This window comes from Notolabrus celidotus, chromosome 12, assembly GCF_009762535.1.
Source record: "Notolabrus celidotus isolate fNotCel1 chromosome 12, fNotCel1.pri, whole genome shotgun sequence".
Lineage (NCBI taxonomy): Eukaryota > Metazoa > Chordata > Actinopteri > Labriformes > Labridae > Notolabrus > Notolabrus celidotus.
The window spans coordinates 29,147,231-29,167,321 of NC_048283.1; the positions used below are offsets into that span (position 1 = coordinate 29,147,231).

General features: G+C 40.3%; 1 protein-coding gene and 1 long non-coding RNA gene across 2 annotated transcripts; one reads left to right on the forward strand and one right to left on the reverse strand.

Moving 5' to 3' along the window:
• Positions 1 to 449: 449 nt before the first annotated feature.
• On the reverse strand, positions 450 to 10,467 carry cmc1 (C-x(9)-C motif containing 1). The gene is made up of 4 exons (XM_034698806.1): positions 10,075 to 10,467; positions 9,622 to 9,714; positions 1,463 to 1,553; positions 450 to 1,236 (listed from the first exon to the last, which is right to left on the reverse strand). Exons 1-4 carry the CDS (start codon positions 10,100 to 10,102, stop codon positions 1,116 to 1,118), a joined length of 333 nt encoding a protein of 110 aa, XP_034554697.1. The 5' UTR covers positions 10,103 to 10,467; the 3' UTR covers positions 450 to 1,115.
• Positions 10,468 to 11,535: 1,068 nt separating this feature from the next.
• LOC117823574 lies at positions 11,536 to 15,838 on the forward strand. Its single transcript, XR_004633429.1, has 3 exons — positions 11,536 to 11,586; positions 12,767 to 12,963; positions 15,060 to 15,838. It is a non-coding gene; the product is annotated as an uncharacterized LOC117823574 (long non-coding RNA).
• The last annotated feature ends 4,253 nt before the right edge of the window (positions 15,839 to 20,091 follow it).

Below are 20,091 nucleotides of genomic sequence, written 5' to 3' on the forward strand. Positions count from 1 at the left end.
TGCCTCCTGTAAAAGCATAAGAATTTCAAACAGGTAACCAAGACAGAAAATCATGTTGATATTGATCACTAGTTTTTATGCACATGGTCAATAGATGATAGTTACTCTTAAAAATCATTTTAAATAACAATAAAAATAAATAAAATGATGTTGTTTGAAAGACAGACGCCTGGCCCACTCTTTCCTAATTAGTATAGAATGCATCTGAAATTGGCCTAAATAATACATTTAACACAATCTAAGTCATGATGTGTGACCACTCAAAGAAATGATGACTTAATTTTCAATACATTTAATTACATTTGTCCCTAAGCATACAGTTCATGCTAATGGACCAATTAAAAGTCTAAGATAAGTTATCGGTTCTATTTTGTGAAGACTGTGAAAAGAACCCTGCGGAAAATTAATCATTTTAATCTGAAAAAGTAAAATTTACCAAAAATTCACACTTTACAGATACTGAATTATTTTTATTTACATTTCACATTACACTGCATACGTCACACTGATCTCAAACTCTTCATTACTTGATTAAATGTCAGATCTCTCTTATTTACATAGTTCAAGTATCTTAAACTTCCAAGCCTTTTTTAAGTTCTTTGTATGTTATTATACACTTTTCTCATAAGATGACTTAAGTGTAGCGACAGGCAAAAGCAACTTGAGAGACTGTTCCATACCACAGTGCTGTGATTGCACATACAGATATCTGACACATCAATTAATGCTCACCTATGAAGCCTTGAGTATTTCAGGTTGAGGTACAGGAGCTGACTGTGCCTTGATCAGATCTTTATAAATCAATGAGAAAATCAGTAAATGCAAAGTCAGTTCTGTAGATTGAAATCTATAAAGGGAGATAATTCTGGCTTTCTGGAAAAACCATGAGCAGGTATATATTTAGATATAAACCTTGCTTACCAAGGGAGTTTCAGTCAAAATATGACAGATTGAAATAAAAAGCACAGGCTTGTGACTTTAGTATACATAAGTAGTAAATCCTGCCAGGTGACCAAATATCTTTTGTAGACTTGGTGCTGGTTCTAGCCAAAGCCTCACACACTGCCCCGTCAGCTTCAAATGAAGGAAGTTGCTTTGGGATACCATGTTGTTTATTACATGCTTGTTGGCAGTTTTTGTTTCCTGTTCTTTGATGGGATCCCTGTCTTCAGAAACTCCAGTTTCTCTTGGATGTATTCCTGCTTACACTCCTCAAAGAAAACCGGGTCCCTGTAGCTGGTGGAAGACAGAGAGTTCAGTATTTATTTCACAGAATGAATGTAGACTCGTCATCATTTGTTTTTTAGACTACTGACACCTGATGTGCAAAAGAGTATGTGCACGGCGGCTGAGTGCAGGTAAGCACATGTACAAGATATTGGTGAGATAACACGTGGTTCAGTTCTACACTGGCAGCCACCTCAATGTGTGAGTGTAGGGGAGGGAAGTGTAAAATACTCACTGTACTGTCAGACACTCCTTAAGTGCTGCGTTCTCCTCTCGACACTTAAACACCATGAAGAAACCAGAGTCTTTACAGCAAAGGTTGAAGGCTGGAAAAGAGAGATGACAAAAAGAGGCTCAAAAGTTGAAACACTCCAAGTCTGTTTGCATCCTTTCACCTAATGACTCTTAAGTCCAAGCACAGACATAAAACACATAGCCGCAAGCAAACCGAGGTGGGTCTCATCTTAGCGCTCCACCACAACAAGGACCATGGTCACAGGTCATGCTACCAAGAATCTTATCAAGCTTGAACCCATGTTTCCACGTTCACCAAAGAACTAAGCTTAGCTAAAGCTGCTACAGAACGGTTGTATCTGTGGTTGCCCAGTTTCCACATCGGCTTTTAAAGATTCAGCAGCCAACCACAAATATTAACATGCCTGAAGTGCTGACAATTTATCAAGGTTTGTGTATCATTCACACCTGACTGCTAGAAAGTTATAAAAGTGGATATCTCATGCATCACCAGTCTCTCATGTAGGGAGGATATATCAAAGAAATAATGTTGGTTTCATATAAATATCACATGGTAGTTAATATTGTGCCTCTCTGAATGTTTGGCTGTGAGCCTGGTGTTCAGGTCAAGTGCACTAAAGAGGTGTTTCTGGATTTTACTTGCAGGTCCAAGGTTGGCACATTCTGCAGTTGTTTGTCACTCTGTCTGCAACTTTATGATCAGTGCAGGATTTGTTGCCTCCTAAGGCCAATGCAACAACTATCCTACCTTTCTTTCTGTCCAATCTGAAGGTTTCAAACATCCATCTTTTTGTTTTAGCTTGCTCGGCAGTTACATGGAAAAGATGAAACAGTTTGATAATCATCTGAATGTTCTACCCTAGGTTGCCCTCAAGTTAATTTACTTTGACAGGCACCAGCTCTTGGAACAGTTTAGGAAGGAAGAGGGACAAGAAGCCTAACCACAGAGGAGATGCACTCCATGCAGTGATGGCAGAGGTTGTTCTCACCCTGAAGCCTAACCGTCTAAGTTCCCCCTCATCTGAAGTACTGCGGGACATTTGTAAATTAAACATATAGAGATGCTCTCCACATATATACTCAGTATATATACTGGGAACCATTGGCATAACCAGCAACTACACTAGACCATCCCCAAGATGCATTGGTTCTGAAAACTGGCCCGATGGCGACAATTTGCTGTTACCCACTGCCACCCACCATCCTTCAGAGAGAAGTGACAGACTGAGTGCAGGCTCAGTTTTCTGTCACCAGCAGGTTACAGCCCCTCACAGTCAAGACCACTGCAAATCGACTTGTAGCACATTTTAGGAAACCAACACGTCACAGACAAGCCATCGGAGTATGGCTTTTAGAAAACCACACAAGACTAGAACAGTTCTGCAAATTACTGGACGTTTTTAGAGATGTTAAATGTTTAATATCATAGAAAAAAAGCACGGACTGGTTATTTTAAACAGTAGGCACACAACAGACTTACAACTGTGCAAATTTGGCTTGACGAATATTTAACAGGTCATATGCCGTTTGTTTTAAAAGCCTCTGGAAACGTAAATGGAATATTTAAAATGCATATAGAATAGAAAAATGTAATGTGTAATCAAGCTTCAACAACAATCTGAGTGAAAATAAACATCCACAACTCTAAAAAGAAACTATGTGGGCGTGTCCGCTAACTTTTTGATTGACAGGTCAAGAGAGTTCACAGCCTGCATGTTTGAGCCGTCTAACTCTGAATCTAAAGACATACAAACTCCAGAATCTGAAAATGATTCATTTACAATGGTCTCTGAGTGCTGAGTCACAAAATACTTCAGAATCAGGACTTATATAATTTATTAGTTTTATCACTCCGTAGTCTCCGGGGCATCAGGACCATGGGATGCCTGGAGCAGAGGAGGCTGAAGTGTAGTATGTGCATGCAGAGGAGCTGTTTGACTAAACTCTGAGCTGTTTGGGGAAAGTTAGTGAACCGATCTGGGGACTGTTAGTGAACCGGTCCTGAGGAAAGTTAGTGAACCAGTCCTGAGGAAAGTTAGTACATCAATCTGGGGACTGTTAGTGAACCGGTCCTGAGGAAAGTTAGTGAACCAGTCCTGAGGAAAGTTAGTACATCAATCTGGGGACTGTTAGTGAACCGGTCCTGAGGAAAGTTGGTGAACCAGTCCTGAGGAAAGTTAGTAAATCGATCTGGGGACTGTTAGTGAACCGGTCCTGGGGAGAGTTAGTGAACTGGTCCTGGGGAAAGTTAGTGAACCAGTCCTGAGGAAAGTTAGTGAATCGGTCCTGAGGAAAGTTAGTGGACCAGTCCTGAGGAAAGTTAGTAAATCGATCTGGGGACTGTTAGTGAACCGGTCCTGAGGAAAGTTAGTGAACCAGTCCTGAGGAAAGTTAGTAAATCGATCTGGGGACTGTTAGTGAACCGGTCCTGAGGAAAGTTAGTGAACCAGTCCTGAGGAAAGTTAGTAAATCGATCTGGGAACTGTTAGTGAACCGGTCCTGGGGAGAGTTAGTGAACTGGTCCTGGGGAAAGTTAGTGAACCAGTCCTGGAGATAGTAAGTGAATCGGTCCTGAGGAAAGTTAGTGAACCGGTCCTGGGGGGAAGTTAGTGATCCGGTCCTGAGGAAAGTTAGTGAATCGGTCCTGAGGAAAGTTAGTGAATCGGTCCTGACGAAAGTTAGTGAATCGGTCCTGACGAAAGTTAGTGAACTGGTCCTGGGGAAAGTTAGTGAACTAGTCCTGGGTAAAGTTAGTGAACCGGACCTGGGGAAAGTTAGTGAACTAGTCCTGGGTAAAGTTAGTGAACCGGTCCTGGGGAAAGTTAGCGGACCGGCCCTGGGGCAAGTTAGTGAACTAGTCCTAGGGAAAGTTAGTGAACTAGTCCTAGGGAAAGTTAGTGGACCGGTTGTGGGGAAAGTTATTGAACCGGTCCTGGAGAAAGTTAGTGAACTGGTCCTGAGGAAAGTTAGTGAATCGGTCCTGGGTAAAGTTAGTGAACCGGTCCTGGGGAAAGTTAGTGAACTGGTCCTGGGTAAAGTTAGTGAACCGGTCCTGGGTAAAGTTAGTGAACCGGTCCTGGGGAAAGTTAGTGGACCGGTCGTGGGGATAGTTAGTGGACCGGTCGTGGGGATAGTTAGTGAACCGGTCCTGAGGAAAGTTAGTGAACCGGTCCTGGGGAAAGTTAGTGAACCAGTCCTGGGGAAAGTTAGTGAACCAGTCCTGGGGAAAGTTAGTGAACCGGTCCTGAGGAAAGTTAGTGAATCGGTCCTGAGGAAAGTTAGTGAATCGGTCCTGAGGAAAGTTAGTGAACTGGTCCTGGGGAAAGTTAGTGAACTAGTCCTGGGTAAAGTTAGTGAACCGGTCCTGGGGAAAGTTAGCGGACCGGCCCTGGGGAAAGTTAGTGAACTAGTCCTAGGGAAAGTTAGTGAACTAGTCCTAGGGAAAGTTAGTGGACCGGTCCTGGGGAAAGTTAGTGAACCGGTCCTGGAGAAAGTTAGTGAACTGATCCTGAGGAAAGTTAGTGAATCGGTCCTGGATAAAGTTAGTGAACCGGTCCTGGGGAAAGTTAGTGAACTGGTCCTGGGTAAAGTTAGTGAACCGGTCCTGGGTAAAGTTAGTGAACCGGTCCTGGGGAAAGTTAGTGGACCGGTCGTGGGGATAGTTAGTGGACCGGTCGTGGGGATAGTTAGTGAACCGGTCCTGAGGAAAGTTAGTGAACCGGTCCTGGGGAAAGTTAGTGAACCAGTCCTGGGGAAAGTTAGTGGACCGGTCCTGAGGATAGTTAGTGATCCGGTCCTGGGTAAAGTTAGTGATCCGGTCCTGGGGAAATGAGCGTAGTATGTGCAGGACTGCTTTAGCCACACAGCTCAACTCAACCACGTTCTACAGTTTCCGCAAATAACCGCAGTTAGGAAAACATTAAATATTTATACATGTTTTTAGTATATGGTCTGAAATATCATAGCTAGAACATTTTTATTGATGTGGGTTACCAGAGGCTTTAACACTGTGCCCTGGCTAATGGGGTTTTCCAAATTAAACGTCCATGGTCTTCAGTGAAAACAAGGTGCTGAGGACTTTGAGTCTTCACCTTGTTAGCAAGCTCTTTCCAAAGGACTTAATTAAAAAACTGCTGCTTTCAAACAACTGATATCATAATTACTTTGATCAGTGGCATCAGTATGGTTATCACACAGACACTTTCATCAGAATGCAGATGTGAAAAAACAACAACAGCAAAACCAATTTAGAAAGGCAGAAGAGTGCGACTAATCTAATCAGCCAACGCCTCATCCATGTCCCATGGCACTAATGGAGGCTGCAGAGGGTTGCCCTTCAGATCGCAGCTGTACAGACGGCAGATCTAAGAGAGCAGCTTCATGTCAGGGGAGGCCTTTTCAAAGAAAGGTGCAAGCTGTTTTTCACCATTTATAGAGATGCAGGGGCGTAGTTTGGTAAGAAGCTAGAGGCTTTAGCGGTGTATGCACCTTTGCAGGTTCAAATTGTAAAATTATAATAAAGAATGTGGTCGAACAAAGATTTTAGGACATTGAACATGATTTTGCTTTCCTAAATAATGAATGAAATAAGTGAACTGTGAAAAAGAAGATGAAAATATGCATTCAGGGGAAATTACCATTTCCACTTTTTTTGTGATTTTCAGAAGTGTTTTGGTTTTAGGAAGTTTTGAGACAGACCTAAGATATTCAAAAATCTAATTTGTAGCTGCTTTAGTCATAAAGAAAAATAGCTGCTTCTTAATATGCTGCGGTGACAGGACATATGTTTGTAATTTTGCAGCCACTGTTTCTTTACTCAAAGTGAAAATGGTGCTTTGCCAACTGGCCTTCTCCTTGATTTAGAGGAATTAAAGGGTCTCATGAAATAGTCACTTATTGAGTATGCAGGTTGTTCAGATAAGTATGCTCCGAGTGCATTCGTACTTTTCAGTTGAAACAACAAAGCCTTAAATACACAGGGTGTTAGAGGCATATTTGCAAAGAAAGATAACACAGGAAAACGTGCTCATAGGTTTTTTTTCACAGTTCAGAATCATACACACACGCAGGAGCCCAGTGCAGACATAAACATACAGAATAAAATTAGAGGGCGAGCAAAGAGGTGTGAAAGTGAGTGGGATGAGAAGCTAGTAAAGAGAGGGGGGTTTCCATAACCCACGCATCTACTGTCTGTCCAATCACCTCAGGCTGCATGTGCAGTGTCTCTCAGCATGAGAAGCACACCGGGCCTTAAACAGGCAGTCATCAGATCACAAGAAAAAACCACAAAACCTAGTCAGCATCTGGCTTATGTGTTGTTCACAGGGTACATGTTTGCAAAGCTGCAGTTATTGTTTCCATGCAGATGAAGGGGCAACTGTTAGCATGCCTTTTGGCCTGCTACTCAATAAAGGCTCATTAAAATGTGTGTTAAAGGCAGCAGGAGAGATGTTAGCCATATTTAGTCTAAAGTTAAAGGCACGGAAAAGTTTGCAAGACTTATGAATTAAGAAAAAGAAGATACACCAGCACACTTACTCAGTGCCACACATGTCATATACATCATGTTGTGTTTACCCATTGGTCTTCAGTAAGAGTAAGGTTGTTTTTTTTTAATGGTGGCCACACCTTATATAAAAGGCATTTTTCGACCAGAGGAACTTTACCCCGGAACTACTCGCGTTTCGACCGGTGGACCCAGGGTCTACATTTAGTTCAGGGGTAGATAATCTCCCCCCTAAAAAGCCCCTGCTAGGGGGGTAGTACTTTTCAAAGGTCCCAGGACTTTTGGGGGGCAGGGCCTGCAATGCTGAACGTTTCTGATTGGTAGATTAACCACAGTCTTTTTATTCCGCCCGCCGTCCACAATAACATCACACACATCTGTGATTCACTTGATTTCTCTTTCTCTCATTTGTTCTACCTTTTTTGTATGTGTGTGTACTTTTCAAAAGAAGAAGCTGTGATTCACCTAATTTAACAGCCGTGAATGCGTTTCTCCCGGTGTTACGGTTTTAAAAGTGAACCTGTAAACTGGAGACCTTTAGCTGAACGTGTCAGTGTTTGTGGAGTTTACACAGCTGTTGAAACACAGAGGGAATTCCTGGGAATGCATATTTAATGATTTATATTTAATGATCGTCTAAAGACGTTTATGAGGGATGTATCCGGCTGAAAGTCTCCAGTTAACAGGGTCGTGGTGTACACCAAAACACCGGCCGATCTCTGCCACAGCTTTTCGAGTTCAAAAGGATTTTAAAGCCGTGTTGAAACGTCTTTGCTACTCGCGCTTATCTCCTCTCACGTGTTGATTCAGTGAATCCATCTGTGATGAAATATAGCACCATCTAAAACAGCGCCAGCAGCTCTGTGGGGTTTAAAGTCAAAAAATATCCTGAGCCTGAATTGTTGTTGGAATGTGCAAGCCACAGCTTTTTGATCTGACCCCAGTTCATGCAACAGAGCACTTTCTTACTGCTAGTGGCATTTAGTAGCTTCCTTGAGGTTTATTTAATAATAAATAGTTCCAATTGGACATACACATACTTTGTTAATTTATACAGCTAAAAGCAAAGTTGTTTGAAATATAATTTTATTTGAGGGGTCGAGGGGTCCTCCCCCTAGGAACTATGGGTTTCATTACATAAACACACCTGTGCATCAACGGTTATGGCATGTCAAGTTCCTTTACAAAAAACTTTTGATTTGTGGCACATAAATTTAGTCAGGACATGTATAATAATTAGGGATGTAACGATAAATCGCAAATCAGTAAAAATTGATACAAATAAGGGTGGATTAAAATCGATTCAACAAAACTTGTATTGGGATATTAATATTAAACAGTAGAAGGCACTATCTGCATTATACTCTGCTTGTTCAACATCATGAAGTCTCTTGCGCTGCTCTCTCGTCACTCGCTGAGTGGAGGTGTTTAAGTTTAAAGCATGTTTTGATGTGAACCAGCTGACTGAAGTTGTTGCTCACAGCAGAGACGCTCAGCTGGGGGTTGCAGCTGAGTGACAGGTCTCCACGAGCGCTTTTTTTTACCATTGCCTGACTGATTATGACCTGGTTGCGCTCCCGGCTGACACCTGACCAAGTACACATGCTTATTTTTCTCAATAAGAATGAGAAAACTGGACACTGTGAGTCTAGAATCTGATTCTGTTCGGTTGTCCTGTTGCAGTAAATCCACATGTTGTAGTCTGAGTCTTCACTCTATGACCATGCATCCACTGAGATTATGAGCCTGCTCCACATGTTGATATTCAGAGTGTTTAACATTTTGAACACTTCAATATGATCCGTAGCTCTTTAATACTGTCAGTAATATACACTGTGTCGTGAAGGAAAATTTGGAAATGTTTACGATCAGTTATTGTTTAATCATTAAAAAAACGTGCATGTTTTCAATGTCAAAAATAATGCCAAATGCGTTTTTTTCCCCTAAATCAAAGATCGATCATGGAGAATACTTGAAATTTACATCCCTAATTTACAGAGATTTACCTTATTTGTTTTAATATTTAATACTTTCATTTGGGAATTGTTCACTTTCCATTTCTCTATATTGGTCTGAAGTTTTCCAACAAGGTATTTTTGTACTGTCATTTTGAGTTTTTTTGCAAGGTGCTGAAAAAAGTGTGTAGTGGTTTTATTTGAGTTACAACACACCTTAAAAATGAAAAAGGATTACTGTGTTTACAAAAAAATATAAGAGAAAAAATATATATTGCAACTGTCCATATCTGAGAATTGAAATAAAATAATACTTATTTAAATTTTTGAGTTCAATCCAGTTTTCTTGAAAATTGTTAGAGTCGTCAGTGAATCATATCGTGAACCAAAAATTGGGATTGGAATTGAATCCTGGGTTGAGTGTATCCTTACATCCCTAATAATAATCAACAGACTTTAAGCTTATATTAGGAAATAAAGCAACACATGAAGGCGTATCAATAAAGATACATTGTAAATGGAATGCATTTTAATATCTGGTGATAATATTACCAGCCTGTTGAAAGTCAGGCAGTCATTCTGAGCTTCTAATTTTGCAATTCATTTGACTTGTGACATGAGCTTTGGGTAGGAAGCATGTGCAATGTCACCATCAGCCCCACAGATACAAACACACACCTTCAACTTTCTCGACGCAGCGTTCCTTTGCTTTCTCCCTCATCATCTTTGGGATGAGGACATCAGTCTCCACATGTCTCAGGTGGACCTCCTCTGAAGAAGCAGGGCAGAGGGAAGACAAGTGAACCATCAAAACCACGGTCAGCTTCATCATTACACCACATTCTTCTTTTAAGTTAATATGACTTCCGCTACACCACTTCATAGAGACAGCATTTAAACGTATCAACAGCTGCAGAAGGTGGTTAAGTTAAATCATAATTTGCAGTATAGAGACAACGTAAGACATTTGAGGTTACATGTATTGCTAGCGTTAGCCTCACGAGGAAACATCCCTGGGTGAGTAGTCTTCTCTGAGAGCTCGTTACCAAATCAATCTATAAAATACGAACTAGTGACGTTGTTTAATTTAAAAGCCAAGCCCTTAAGATAGTAGGAATAATGAATACATGCCTGCGTTAGCTGCCTCCATTGTAGCCATGTTTTTAAACCTTACAAAACACAACCAATGTGACCTAGCTGGCCAGCTCACGTACGCTGAAAATACTTCCGCTGACGTCGTTACGCAGCGTCAAAAACTACAAATCCCAGAGTCGCAAAGGAAGAGACGGCTGGAACGCCGCTCCTCACCAAAACAGTCCCACTGCCCTTTGTACACCATGTAACAGTTTAGCTTGTGGAAAGTCTATCAAAGAAAGGGGGGTCCGACTGTAAGATAACTTATTTATACTTAAAGCTGGGGTTGGCAGTCTCGGAAAACTAGCATGAATTTGAATGTAGCATTTCCTCAGGACTCCGTCTAACCCCTCCCCTCCTCCCTCAGAGCTCCTCCAAAACGACTCACATGCACGAGCGCCGCTGACTTGCGACCATATGATGGTGACTGATTCAAAACCGGTCCTCACCAAAACATTATCATAGTGAAAGTTAAAAACACAAACAAACATGGCTGCTGTTAGTACTCACAACTGTCATTCTAGCATCATCCAGTTGTACCAGTGACACGATATCAGGAGAAAAGTTATAACACATATAACACTGTAACAGCTCTAATGTTTGTTAAACGAGTTCAGTGTAGATGCTCTTAATTCCTACAGTGTAGATGCTCTTAATTCCTACAGTGTTGACGGTTAGTGAAGGCATCAGGAGAGGTGTAGAGTGTGTGAGCTGGAGACAGGAGAGACAAGAGGAGAAGTTCTTCATTCATTCAAACATTGATTGTTGTTTTGTTGGTTGTCGTGATCACGGCCGACAGTGACCGGTTATTAAAGCTCAACGTGTTCACGAATCGGCTCGTCATCCCTACAGCGTCGGGGAAATGTACGCGCAGGAGGCGGGCAGAACAGCAGGACGGGATTTGAATGGTTTAAAATTTTGGCACCCAAAAAAGGCTGATTGGTTGGTGTTTTCCCAGGTTTACTCCGGCTGTAGATAGCAGCTTTTTTTTAGCTCTTTTTTAAAAACACATTATGTATTGATTGCCATCAGGACATACAGATCATTTTAACCAGTATAACAAAAAGTGTATCTAAATCTGACTACCAACCCCAACTTTAAGACTACATAGGAGTTCATTCTGTTACATTATGATTATTTAGAAAACAATACTTGAAATCTCTAAAAACTATACTATAGAATAAAAACATAAAATAAGTTACTCGAAGCACAGACAACTTAGTTTAAATGTTCATCTGGAGTGAAACAAATGTTACGTAGCTCAGCACACTTTCTCAGGTTGGACTGTGAATGTTTGTATGTTTGGTCAGAGTCGGAAACAGGGAACATTTAACACTATACGTATCATTCTTCATTTCAAAAACCTCTAACACGGGCTGAAGAGATGGACATGGGTGCTCATGTGGAGAATTAGAGCCATCATTACCACCTCTACATGAACTGCCTGATCTGAGTGAAATGTGCTCTGTGTTTGCTCCTCGTTCAACCGTGGAGACGCACGATATACAGGTACGACTAAACCACTGAGACAAACAGAACTACACAAACACATTTTACTGTCTTAGGATCAGATTTCAGAAAAGAGAAGGAAATTCATGAGCTGACTCCAAAGCTAAAGTAGTGAGTAAATAGAGCACTGATAGAAATGTAGTGGAGTAAAAAGTACAATAATTGTCTTCTGAATGTAGTGGAGTAAAAGTAATAAGTTCCCAAAAAATAATACTCAAGTAAAGTACAGATACTCAAAACATATACTTAAGTACTCAAGTAAATTTACTCTGTTACTGTCCACCACTGTATTTAAGAGACCCATGATACTAATACTTTTCACCAGAAACTGTTGTGGTTAATGGATGTTATTATTTAATTTATTATTATATTAATCTGCTAAAATGTGCACTCTGGCTTAGGAAAATGTATTTATGTCTATAAAAAGTGCTTTTATATTTCTTTTTACAAACCTTATCTTTGCTTAGAATTTTTCTATTAGCTTTCAATATTTATTGTCTCTACTTTCTTGTTGTAAGTACTGCAAATTCCTTGTGTGTGTGAGCTCACTTGGCAAAAAAGCTGTTTTGATTCATCTTGATTCTTGATATTTCAAGTACTTACTAATATGATACTACACTAATAATAATCATAATAACAACAATAATGATAATGATAATAGTACAGACAGACACACAGACAGACACACATACACACACACACACACACACACACACACACACACACACACACACACACACACACACACACACACACACATACATACATACATACATACATACATACATACATACATACATACATGCATACAAAAATTGGCAAATAAATTGTATGGATGAAAGTTAAAACAGCAGCAACATCTTGGATGAAAACTAATGTTGTAATATTGGACCTTGAGGTCAACTAGCTGACACCAGAATGTTAGTATTGTGAGCGAGGTTGGAGCAATGTGTAATATAATGTTGCTTAATGTTGTGAGATGATATAGTTGTGAGATATAAAATGGTGAAATACTACCAAAGTAAAGTACTGCCTTGATAACCAGCATTTAAATGATATGCCTTATAGATCAATACAATTCTACTCGTAAAATTGTTTTAAAAGTAAATTGTTGTTTAAATAAATGTTTTTTTGTTTTCTTGTGACATGCATAAGAATGTATTTTTTTTTCTTGGACTAGCTGACAAGAGTGAAATAGAGCCAAAAGAAAGGTGAAAGAACGCGCCATTGGAAGTATATCATCCAACCACATTGTTTGTCAGCCTAAACCACAGGCATCATGAAGTGCACAGTGAGTCTGACCACAGTCAGTTGTAAGAAGGACCGGCTGTCTGAATCTCATGAACAGAGGGACCACCTGCGCAGCCAAAGTGACAGGTACACACTCACAGACACACTTACCCACCTTGAAACAAAGGACAAAATTCACACCTAGAGACTGCGTAGTCTTTAAGAGGCAGGCGTATGCTACCCACCTTCACATCCAAACCACACATACACACCCAGTGCGCCTTCACAGATCACACTCACCCACACACACCAACAGCAGAAGGGATACAGTGAACGTCTGGCTCCTCTGTCTAAAGTTCTCACAACTGTTTGACCTTTGTTGCCACTCGTCTCAAAAGAGAAGCACGTTCTTTTCATCTTTACATCAAAGACCAGAAAGGGAAAAAAAAAACAATTACTACTTAGAAAAAGACCAACAAAACCACAAGCCATGAATTGCATTCAATGCAAAAAAAAAATGTTCCTTTTTTTTGTTCAACCTAGACACTCTCAGACATTACATTCTTCTGTTTCCACCCCCATATACCAGGTGGGCATCTGCAGGTTTTAATAACAGCAGATCTCTCCAAACTATACAGCACTTGCCAAATTTTCTCAGCAGGCCAAGTGGGGCTCATGCGGGTGGTTGCACAAGCACTGAACCAAATCAGAGAAAAATGCTGTTTTAATATCTCTTTAATAGTTAATAAAACACAAGCTTGGTTTGATTTGTTTCAGCCTGCAAGTAATATGTCTATGAAACCATAAAATGCACCTAAAGGTAACTTGGCAGAAATAAAAATATTAGTGATATTTTCTTGATAAAATTAGGTGAATATAAATTCACATTATGGGCCTCAAAGTTTGGCCATATGTTAGTATGATGCATTTGAAATAAGAATCCATAATAGTTTATGTTTTTTGGCTAAGAAGAAAATGAGATTTGATGAAGACTTAAAATTATTTTCTAGTCCTCACAAAATTGATACACAGCATTCAGAAAATACAAAAGCAGTTTTCAGCTCGAAAGGCATCATCACACTTAGATATTAGACAGGCTGATGGATGATAATTATTCCCCTTTCAAGCAAACTTCAAAGAGCTGGTATTCTTCATAAGGAAAAACAGCATCTTAATTAATTGAACGTTCTCCATTCAGAAAATCTATTAAACATATTCTATTGTACTTGGCAATGACATTTTATTTATCAGCCTGCATGCTTCTGTTACTGCTGTAAGATTCTGGGACAGTGTTATGAAACCAAATGTTACTCATCAAGAAAAACCTTAGTCTTCATGTATATACATGTTTGACTTCAAAATTACAAAAAGGTTGATGAATGGAGACAATAAAGTCTCAGATGGTCATTGATTTCAAGTTAACATCATCTTAGGATATCTGCTGAGATTAGAAGGCAAAGAACAGAAGTCAAACAGCTATCAGGAAACATTGTTTGTAGTTGTTTTGTGTCAGATGGATGAGGTCAGCTTTTAAAGATACAAATCTCAACACCAAGAAGATATTTGTTGATTCCTTTGACATATTCACTCTGACATATGTTACTTTTGTTTTGTATCATGGAAACCAAAAATGAAAAAATTAACTGTAAGATACTGTCACGAAGGAATCATATCATCCCTGAGTAAAGAGGAGAGAGCAAGAAAAGTATGCATCAAGCCCAGTTGGCTCCAGTGTGGCAAGTGCTCGATCCCTCAGGTGGCGTGCTGGTTGATATGGCAGGGGCACAGGCTCCCAACACTGATCCAATATTACCCAAGCAGCAGGACCCCATGAACCTGGCAGAAGGAGGTTAGCAAAGTTAAACCCTCTTACAACATGCCTCAGTGCTCCGGGCCAACCACCAGCTCCTCCAACTGTCCATCCACGGCCTCAAAAAATGGCCCCTGTCAGAGAATGTTAAAGGGTCATTAACGCTGACACCTATTGCATATATGACTCTCAACAACTATTGTTATGAGTGTGTGATTCATGTTTGTCTGATACTTAAATACAGTAATGTTCAGTTAAAGAAAAGTTGACAGTGAAAGGAAGGAGTTGTATCAAACATCATGAAACCTGTCCTGCAACAAATACTGAGACAGACTCTCACAGATGACAGTTTGAACATTTACAAACTCAAACTGATTCTTAAATTAGTTATGATGATCTTCATGCCTAAATCAGATTGTGTGTTTTTCCACAGGCACCTCTCCCCTGCATATAGAAGATTCCCACTGCTGCCTTAAGTCCCCACTCCTCTGTGTCTTCCAAGACATCGTACGGCCGGCAGATGGGGCGTGGAGATGAGATTTCTGAGAGTGTTTAAGCCCGAGACACAGGGAGCCTCTTCAGGGTCGATGGAGAACAGATAATCTAACGACTCCAGTGAGGGGATTACAAACATACAGGCAGACCTCTGCTGTTGAGTCCTGCTGTGGGGCACCTTCATAGGTCACCTCTGTGAAATTTGACTGAGGGGATTACTGTGAATGTCAACTATGTGTATTTTTATTTAACATGAGTCACGGCTGGGTGGCCTCTTCTGGATTGTAGATATTTTGGTGTAATTTTCATGGTGATTCCTAATGGAGAATGACTGTGAAAATATCTCATATCAAACATCTTTACCCTCATTATGCTGATGTAGCTCAGTTTTTTACCTCGACCTGTAAGAAATGAAGGGTATGGAGATTTTTATAGTATGCTTAAAACAATTGGTTGAGTCCAACTGACTCAGTGCTGAAGTGTCAGTGACACTGGAGCAGACATCTTTAGGAAAACGCTTGACCCACAGATCACCTAGAATGAAGTTAAACTGTTTCATCTAAATGGACCTGAATCCTTTTTGTTTAACCTGGCTCCGGTCGTGTTGGCACCACCCAGGCGATGTCAGGATGCATTTCCTCTCATGCAAGTGAAGGGGTCTGCCACTGTGCCACAATCTGCACCCGCTTCTCAGGCAGGCTAAACCCTTTGACACCACAGTTTTTAATTAAAATTACATTAGGAGTAATCAGCCGGAAGAGTTGGGAATGGAGGTCAGAGGGATTGGGGGGTGGAGGGAGGGAGGGGGGTGGGGGGGTAGGTGAGGAGAGGTACGATGAGCATAGATGATGAGAGAGAGGACCTTTGACACTTAACCTGTGATCTCTGACGACAGGTCAATGTGAAACCATGCTGTAAGATCAACTTTAGGTTGTTTTTGAACAGTTGAGGATTTTCTGGAGCTTTACTCATTTTGAAAAAGAGAAACACAATGAGAAAATAGCAATGGCATAGTTCTTTGTTTTGCGAGCACATACAAATAAGATGAAATAATTTCAAATTCCCATTTCCCTTTTAATATTAACTTAAAAGTAAAAGTATGACTTTTTACAGTCACTGCATTTGCTTTTTCCCCACTCTGACAAGCTCAGCAGTGATTCAGAGAGTACGTTTGTAAAACTAAGTTGTTGAAAGGCTTCTTTTAAAGGAGACACATCTGGCTTTCTCGCTGCATCTGTAAAAGGGGAAGACCAAATGTTAATACGGCTTCCTTCTTCCCAGAAACAGGAGAGGAGCTGAAGAGAGAATGGTACAAAGACCCCATTCGTTCTGACTTGAGGGGCACTCGCCAAGATAATTATAAGCTTTATGAAAGTACACAGCAAAAGTGGAAGAAACCCACCCAAAAGAATGGATAGACAGGAGAAGAAAATTACTTTTCCCCTCTGCCTTCGCTTTATGCCCCCTTTATCAAGAGATGAGGCGGCAGCGGATGGAGGAGGCCTTCTTCAGGAGGCATCCTGGGGCTTTTGCAGGGAGAACGACGGAGCGCATTCAGCCCTTCTTGTGCTTCTCCCATTCATTAAAGCAGCAAACCTTTGACCGTTCCACAATGACCAGAGTTTTCCCTCATTACGTGGTCCATCTTGATGAAAAAAAAGGTGAAGAGGACAGAGGCGTGGACAACAAGGAGAGCAGAAATGAAGACCACACCATTTGAATAGGAGTTTGGTATAGAATCCACTCGCGCTAATCAACACCAAAGAGAACATCTTGTCTTTTGATCAAGTTTTTTCTCCATCTCTCTCCCCTTTTCTCTGTCCCTTTTTCTTTCCAGCGTATGATCCTCTCTAGGCTTCTGCACCCACATTACCTACACTGAGTGTCTGAATGCGGTTAATTATCTAAAAGGAAAAGTTTGTACCTGTTGAAAAGCTATCCTTGGTTGCTTGGCTTGTTAATGCCAACAAAAAGCAGCCACAGCGGATGGTCAGAGGACACCACATGCTGCGGGAGCCTTTCAGACTTGTCCCTAATAAGAATGCAGTGGTGAGAGCTCCTCTGAATGCATGCAGGGGGAGAGGATAGAAGATAGGTAGGAAGGAGAAAAGAAAAGAAAAGAAATGGGAAAAAAAACATCTTTTACCTCTCCATCTATAATTACTCCAAATGAAGAATAGGCTGAAGAAATGGCCGGGGAGACTTTCCATTATGACAGAAAAAAACCCATCAAGTAGAGAAGGCAAAGCACAAGATCGATAGTTTTTGAATGGATAAAAGAGAAGATTTTATAACATCTCAGAAGTAACCACGTATGTGCATCAGTGTGTGTCTCTGTGTGTGTGTGTTTGTGTGTGTGTGTGTGTGTGTGTGTGTGTGTGTGTGTGTGTGTGTGTGTGTGCACGTTCAAGTAAAATCACATCTGTGACTTTTTGCAATGCCATTTTATCTACACTCTATCCATCTTTCAGTCAGTATCGCTCTTCTATAGATACAGCTGTCTGAATCTTTGCTTTTCGCCCCCAGTGTTCAGAGATCTTCATAAGTTTCTCTCACAATATGCAGACACATTCTTCTCTTTCTCTCCTTCATAAAAATCCTGAAGCAAGAGTGCTGCCTTGATTTTCCTCCCAGCATTGGTGAGAGATGTTGCTTTGGCTGACAGGGATTTGTATGTGTTTCTGTGTCTGTCTTTCAGTGTGTGTGTGTGAGTGTGTGTGTCTGTGTGTGTATGACCCGCAGACCTGGAAGGGAGTGTCACCTTATGCTGTACACTGTCTGTAAATGTTTTCACACTTTCCCATTGAGAGTCGTGTGTGGTTAAGCTTTGGGAGAGGTTAAGCATGGCCAGCAGTTTTCATCTTGTCATCAGGCCTTTCACACCTTAAAATAATACACTAATACACACTAATACACACACTTGTTCCCTCAAGAGGGCCAGGTTCCAGACGTTCAGTTCAGTTCAAGTAAATTCACTCAACTTCATTTATCCCTCTTGGGGCATCTGGTTCGGAGGAGCTTGTACATATGAGACATCACTGAAGGGTGACGTACAGATAATTATGAATGATACGTAAGAGCTAAAATGTGAAGTTAAATCTGAAAGGAACACTGATATTAGGCGGACCAATGAATGAATAAACCTCCCTAGAAAGGAGGGCCTGTCTCAATAAGAGGATAAGGTGGTCAGCCGTGGGAAACAATAAAATGTAAGATAGATCTGTGAAGCATTTAACAAGCTCCTTCCAGAGGGAATAAACTGTTTTGAATGGTGGTTAGTTTTACAAGCAGCTAACTGCTGTTTAAAATCATTCATCCTCTCTGCAGCTACATTGGTAGTCTTGTCTGGTTCCATGTTAATAACTGAGCTCGAACTCCAACATATTTCAACTTTCCTGCTTTGTGTTTCTCTCTTTTTCTGTTTGTAGACAATGTACAAAACATTTGCAAATATGCATAAACATAAAACTGAACGCACCTGCAATTTTATATTTGATTCAAAACAATGCATTAATAAACCTCATGACCTGACTGAAAAATGCCTTCTGTAATACTTCATAGTGAACTCACCCCCTCCACCACCCATAAGATGTTTCTTTCCAAATATCAGAATATTCCCCTTGGAAAATACTGTACTGTACTTTAGAAAAATATAACTGAGGTCACCTCAAAACCTCTTTTTCAGCTGTCCTTGCAAAACCAAGGTTTTAATAATCTGCACCTTAAAAGGCGTTTTCAAAAACCTCAGTTTTCAGTGTCTTAAAACTCAATTTTCAGTTTTCAGCTGGTTGCTCCTAATCAGCTGAAAACTCCTTACAAGAGCTTTAGAATAATCATCACTTTTACCAGTATTAGTTCAATACAAGGCCAGTTTCTAACTCTGTTATCAAATTAAATTCTTCATTGACATCAGATGAAACTCTATTAAACCCCAGTCTCATCCGGGACAGGGCATTCATTCAATATACTTCGTCTGATGTTGCAGGAACTGCTCAGCTTCTTTCTTGCAATCTGTTTCCCTTGCTCTCACACTTGATGAGTGATCCAGAAGTTTTTCACAACAGACTTGAACAAGTGAAGGCCCTGACCCTGCACTAAAAGAAAGAAAGTTATTATAGCATGAATCATGGACATGAGCCTGTTTTTTAGAACTCTGTTGATGTTTTTCATCATAACAAATCTGTGTGTATACAGGTTTGTGTACATGCAAGTATATTTTTACTAGTTTAAAACGTAAGTGTTTTTTCCTTCTCTCTCTGTTTCTTTGTTAATTCCTTTATATCTTTTGTTCTAATGGTTTTGTGTATTGGGAGTGTTGCAGAGTTGCACAGTGTAATGTTATATATCCTTATCAATATAATGGTACTGACATTTGAACACATTGTGAAAATAAAGAGGTGAGGGGAAAAAAATCTATGCAACAACCGTCTCTGAAAAGGAACTTGCAAAATTGCAACGCAGCAATTTTCAGCTTCAGGTTACTTTATTTCTATTTGTGGGTAGATCATTTTTGCAGTAAAATGATGACATCTAGTTTTACACTCAATCAAAAAAACAACACAATAACAGTCTCAATTAAAAAAATATATTATAACAAACTGAAACATAACAAAAGTTAAGATTGAGTTGTTGCTTAAAGCTCTTCTGAGTAACTTCTAGGTTCTGTAGATTTTGGCACCCCCTGCAGACAGGCGCTGCTGAGTTTACTGTTGTTGTCCTGTACATGTTTCAGTACAGCTCTCTGAAGAGAACATCTTTCTGCTGACTTTGATAATCAGTCAGGTCATTCCCTGGGAATCTTTGCTGTTGAAACTATACAAATAGACTCTTTTGCTGATGGTCTTAGCTGTTGTGGGTCACAAAGAGGCATCAGTGCTTGTTTCAGGCTGTATACTGATATTTTTTTCAATCATATTATTTTCTCTTCATTTTCAAATAACCACCAGTGATGTTTGTGCATATCTCTCTAT

Coding starts and splice junctions, on each gene's coding strand:
- cmc1 (XM_034698806.1), bottom strand. CDS start 10,102: ATGGCTACAATGGAGGCAGCTAACGCAG. Junction 1,554..9,621: donor CTGCGTCGAGAAAGTTGAAG/GTGTGTGTTTGT, acceptor TCTCTTTTCCAG/CCTTCAACCTTTGCTGTAAA. Junction 1,237..1,462: donor AAGGAGTGTCTGACAGTACA/GTGAGTATTTTA, acceptor GTCTTCCACCAG/CTACAGGGACCCGGTTTTCT.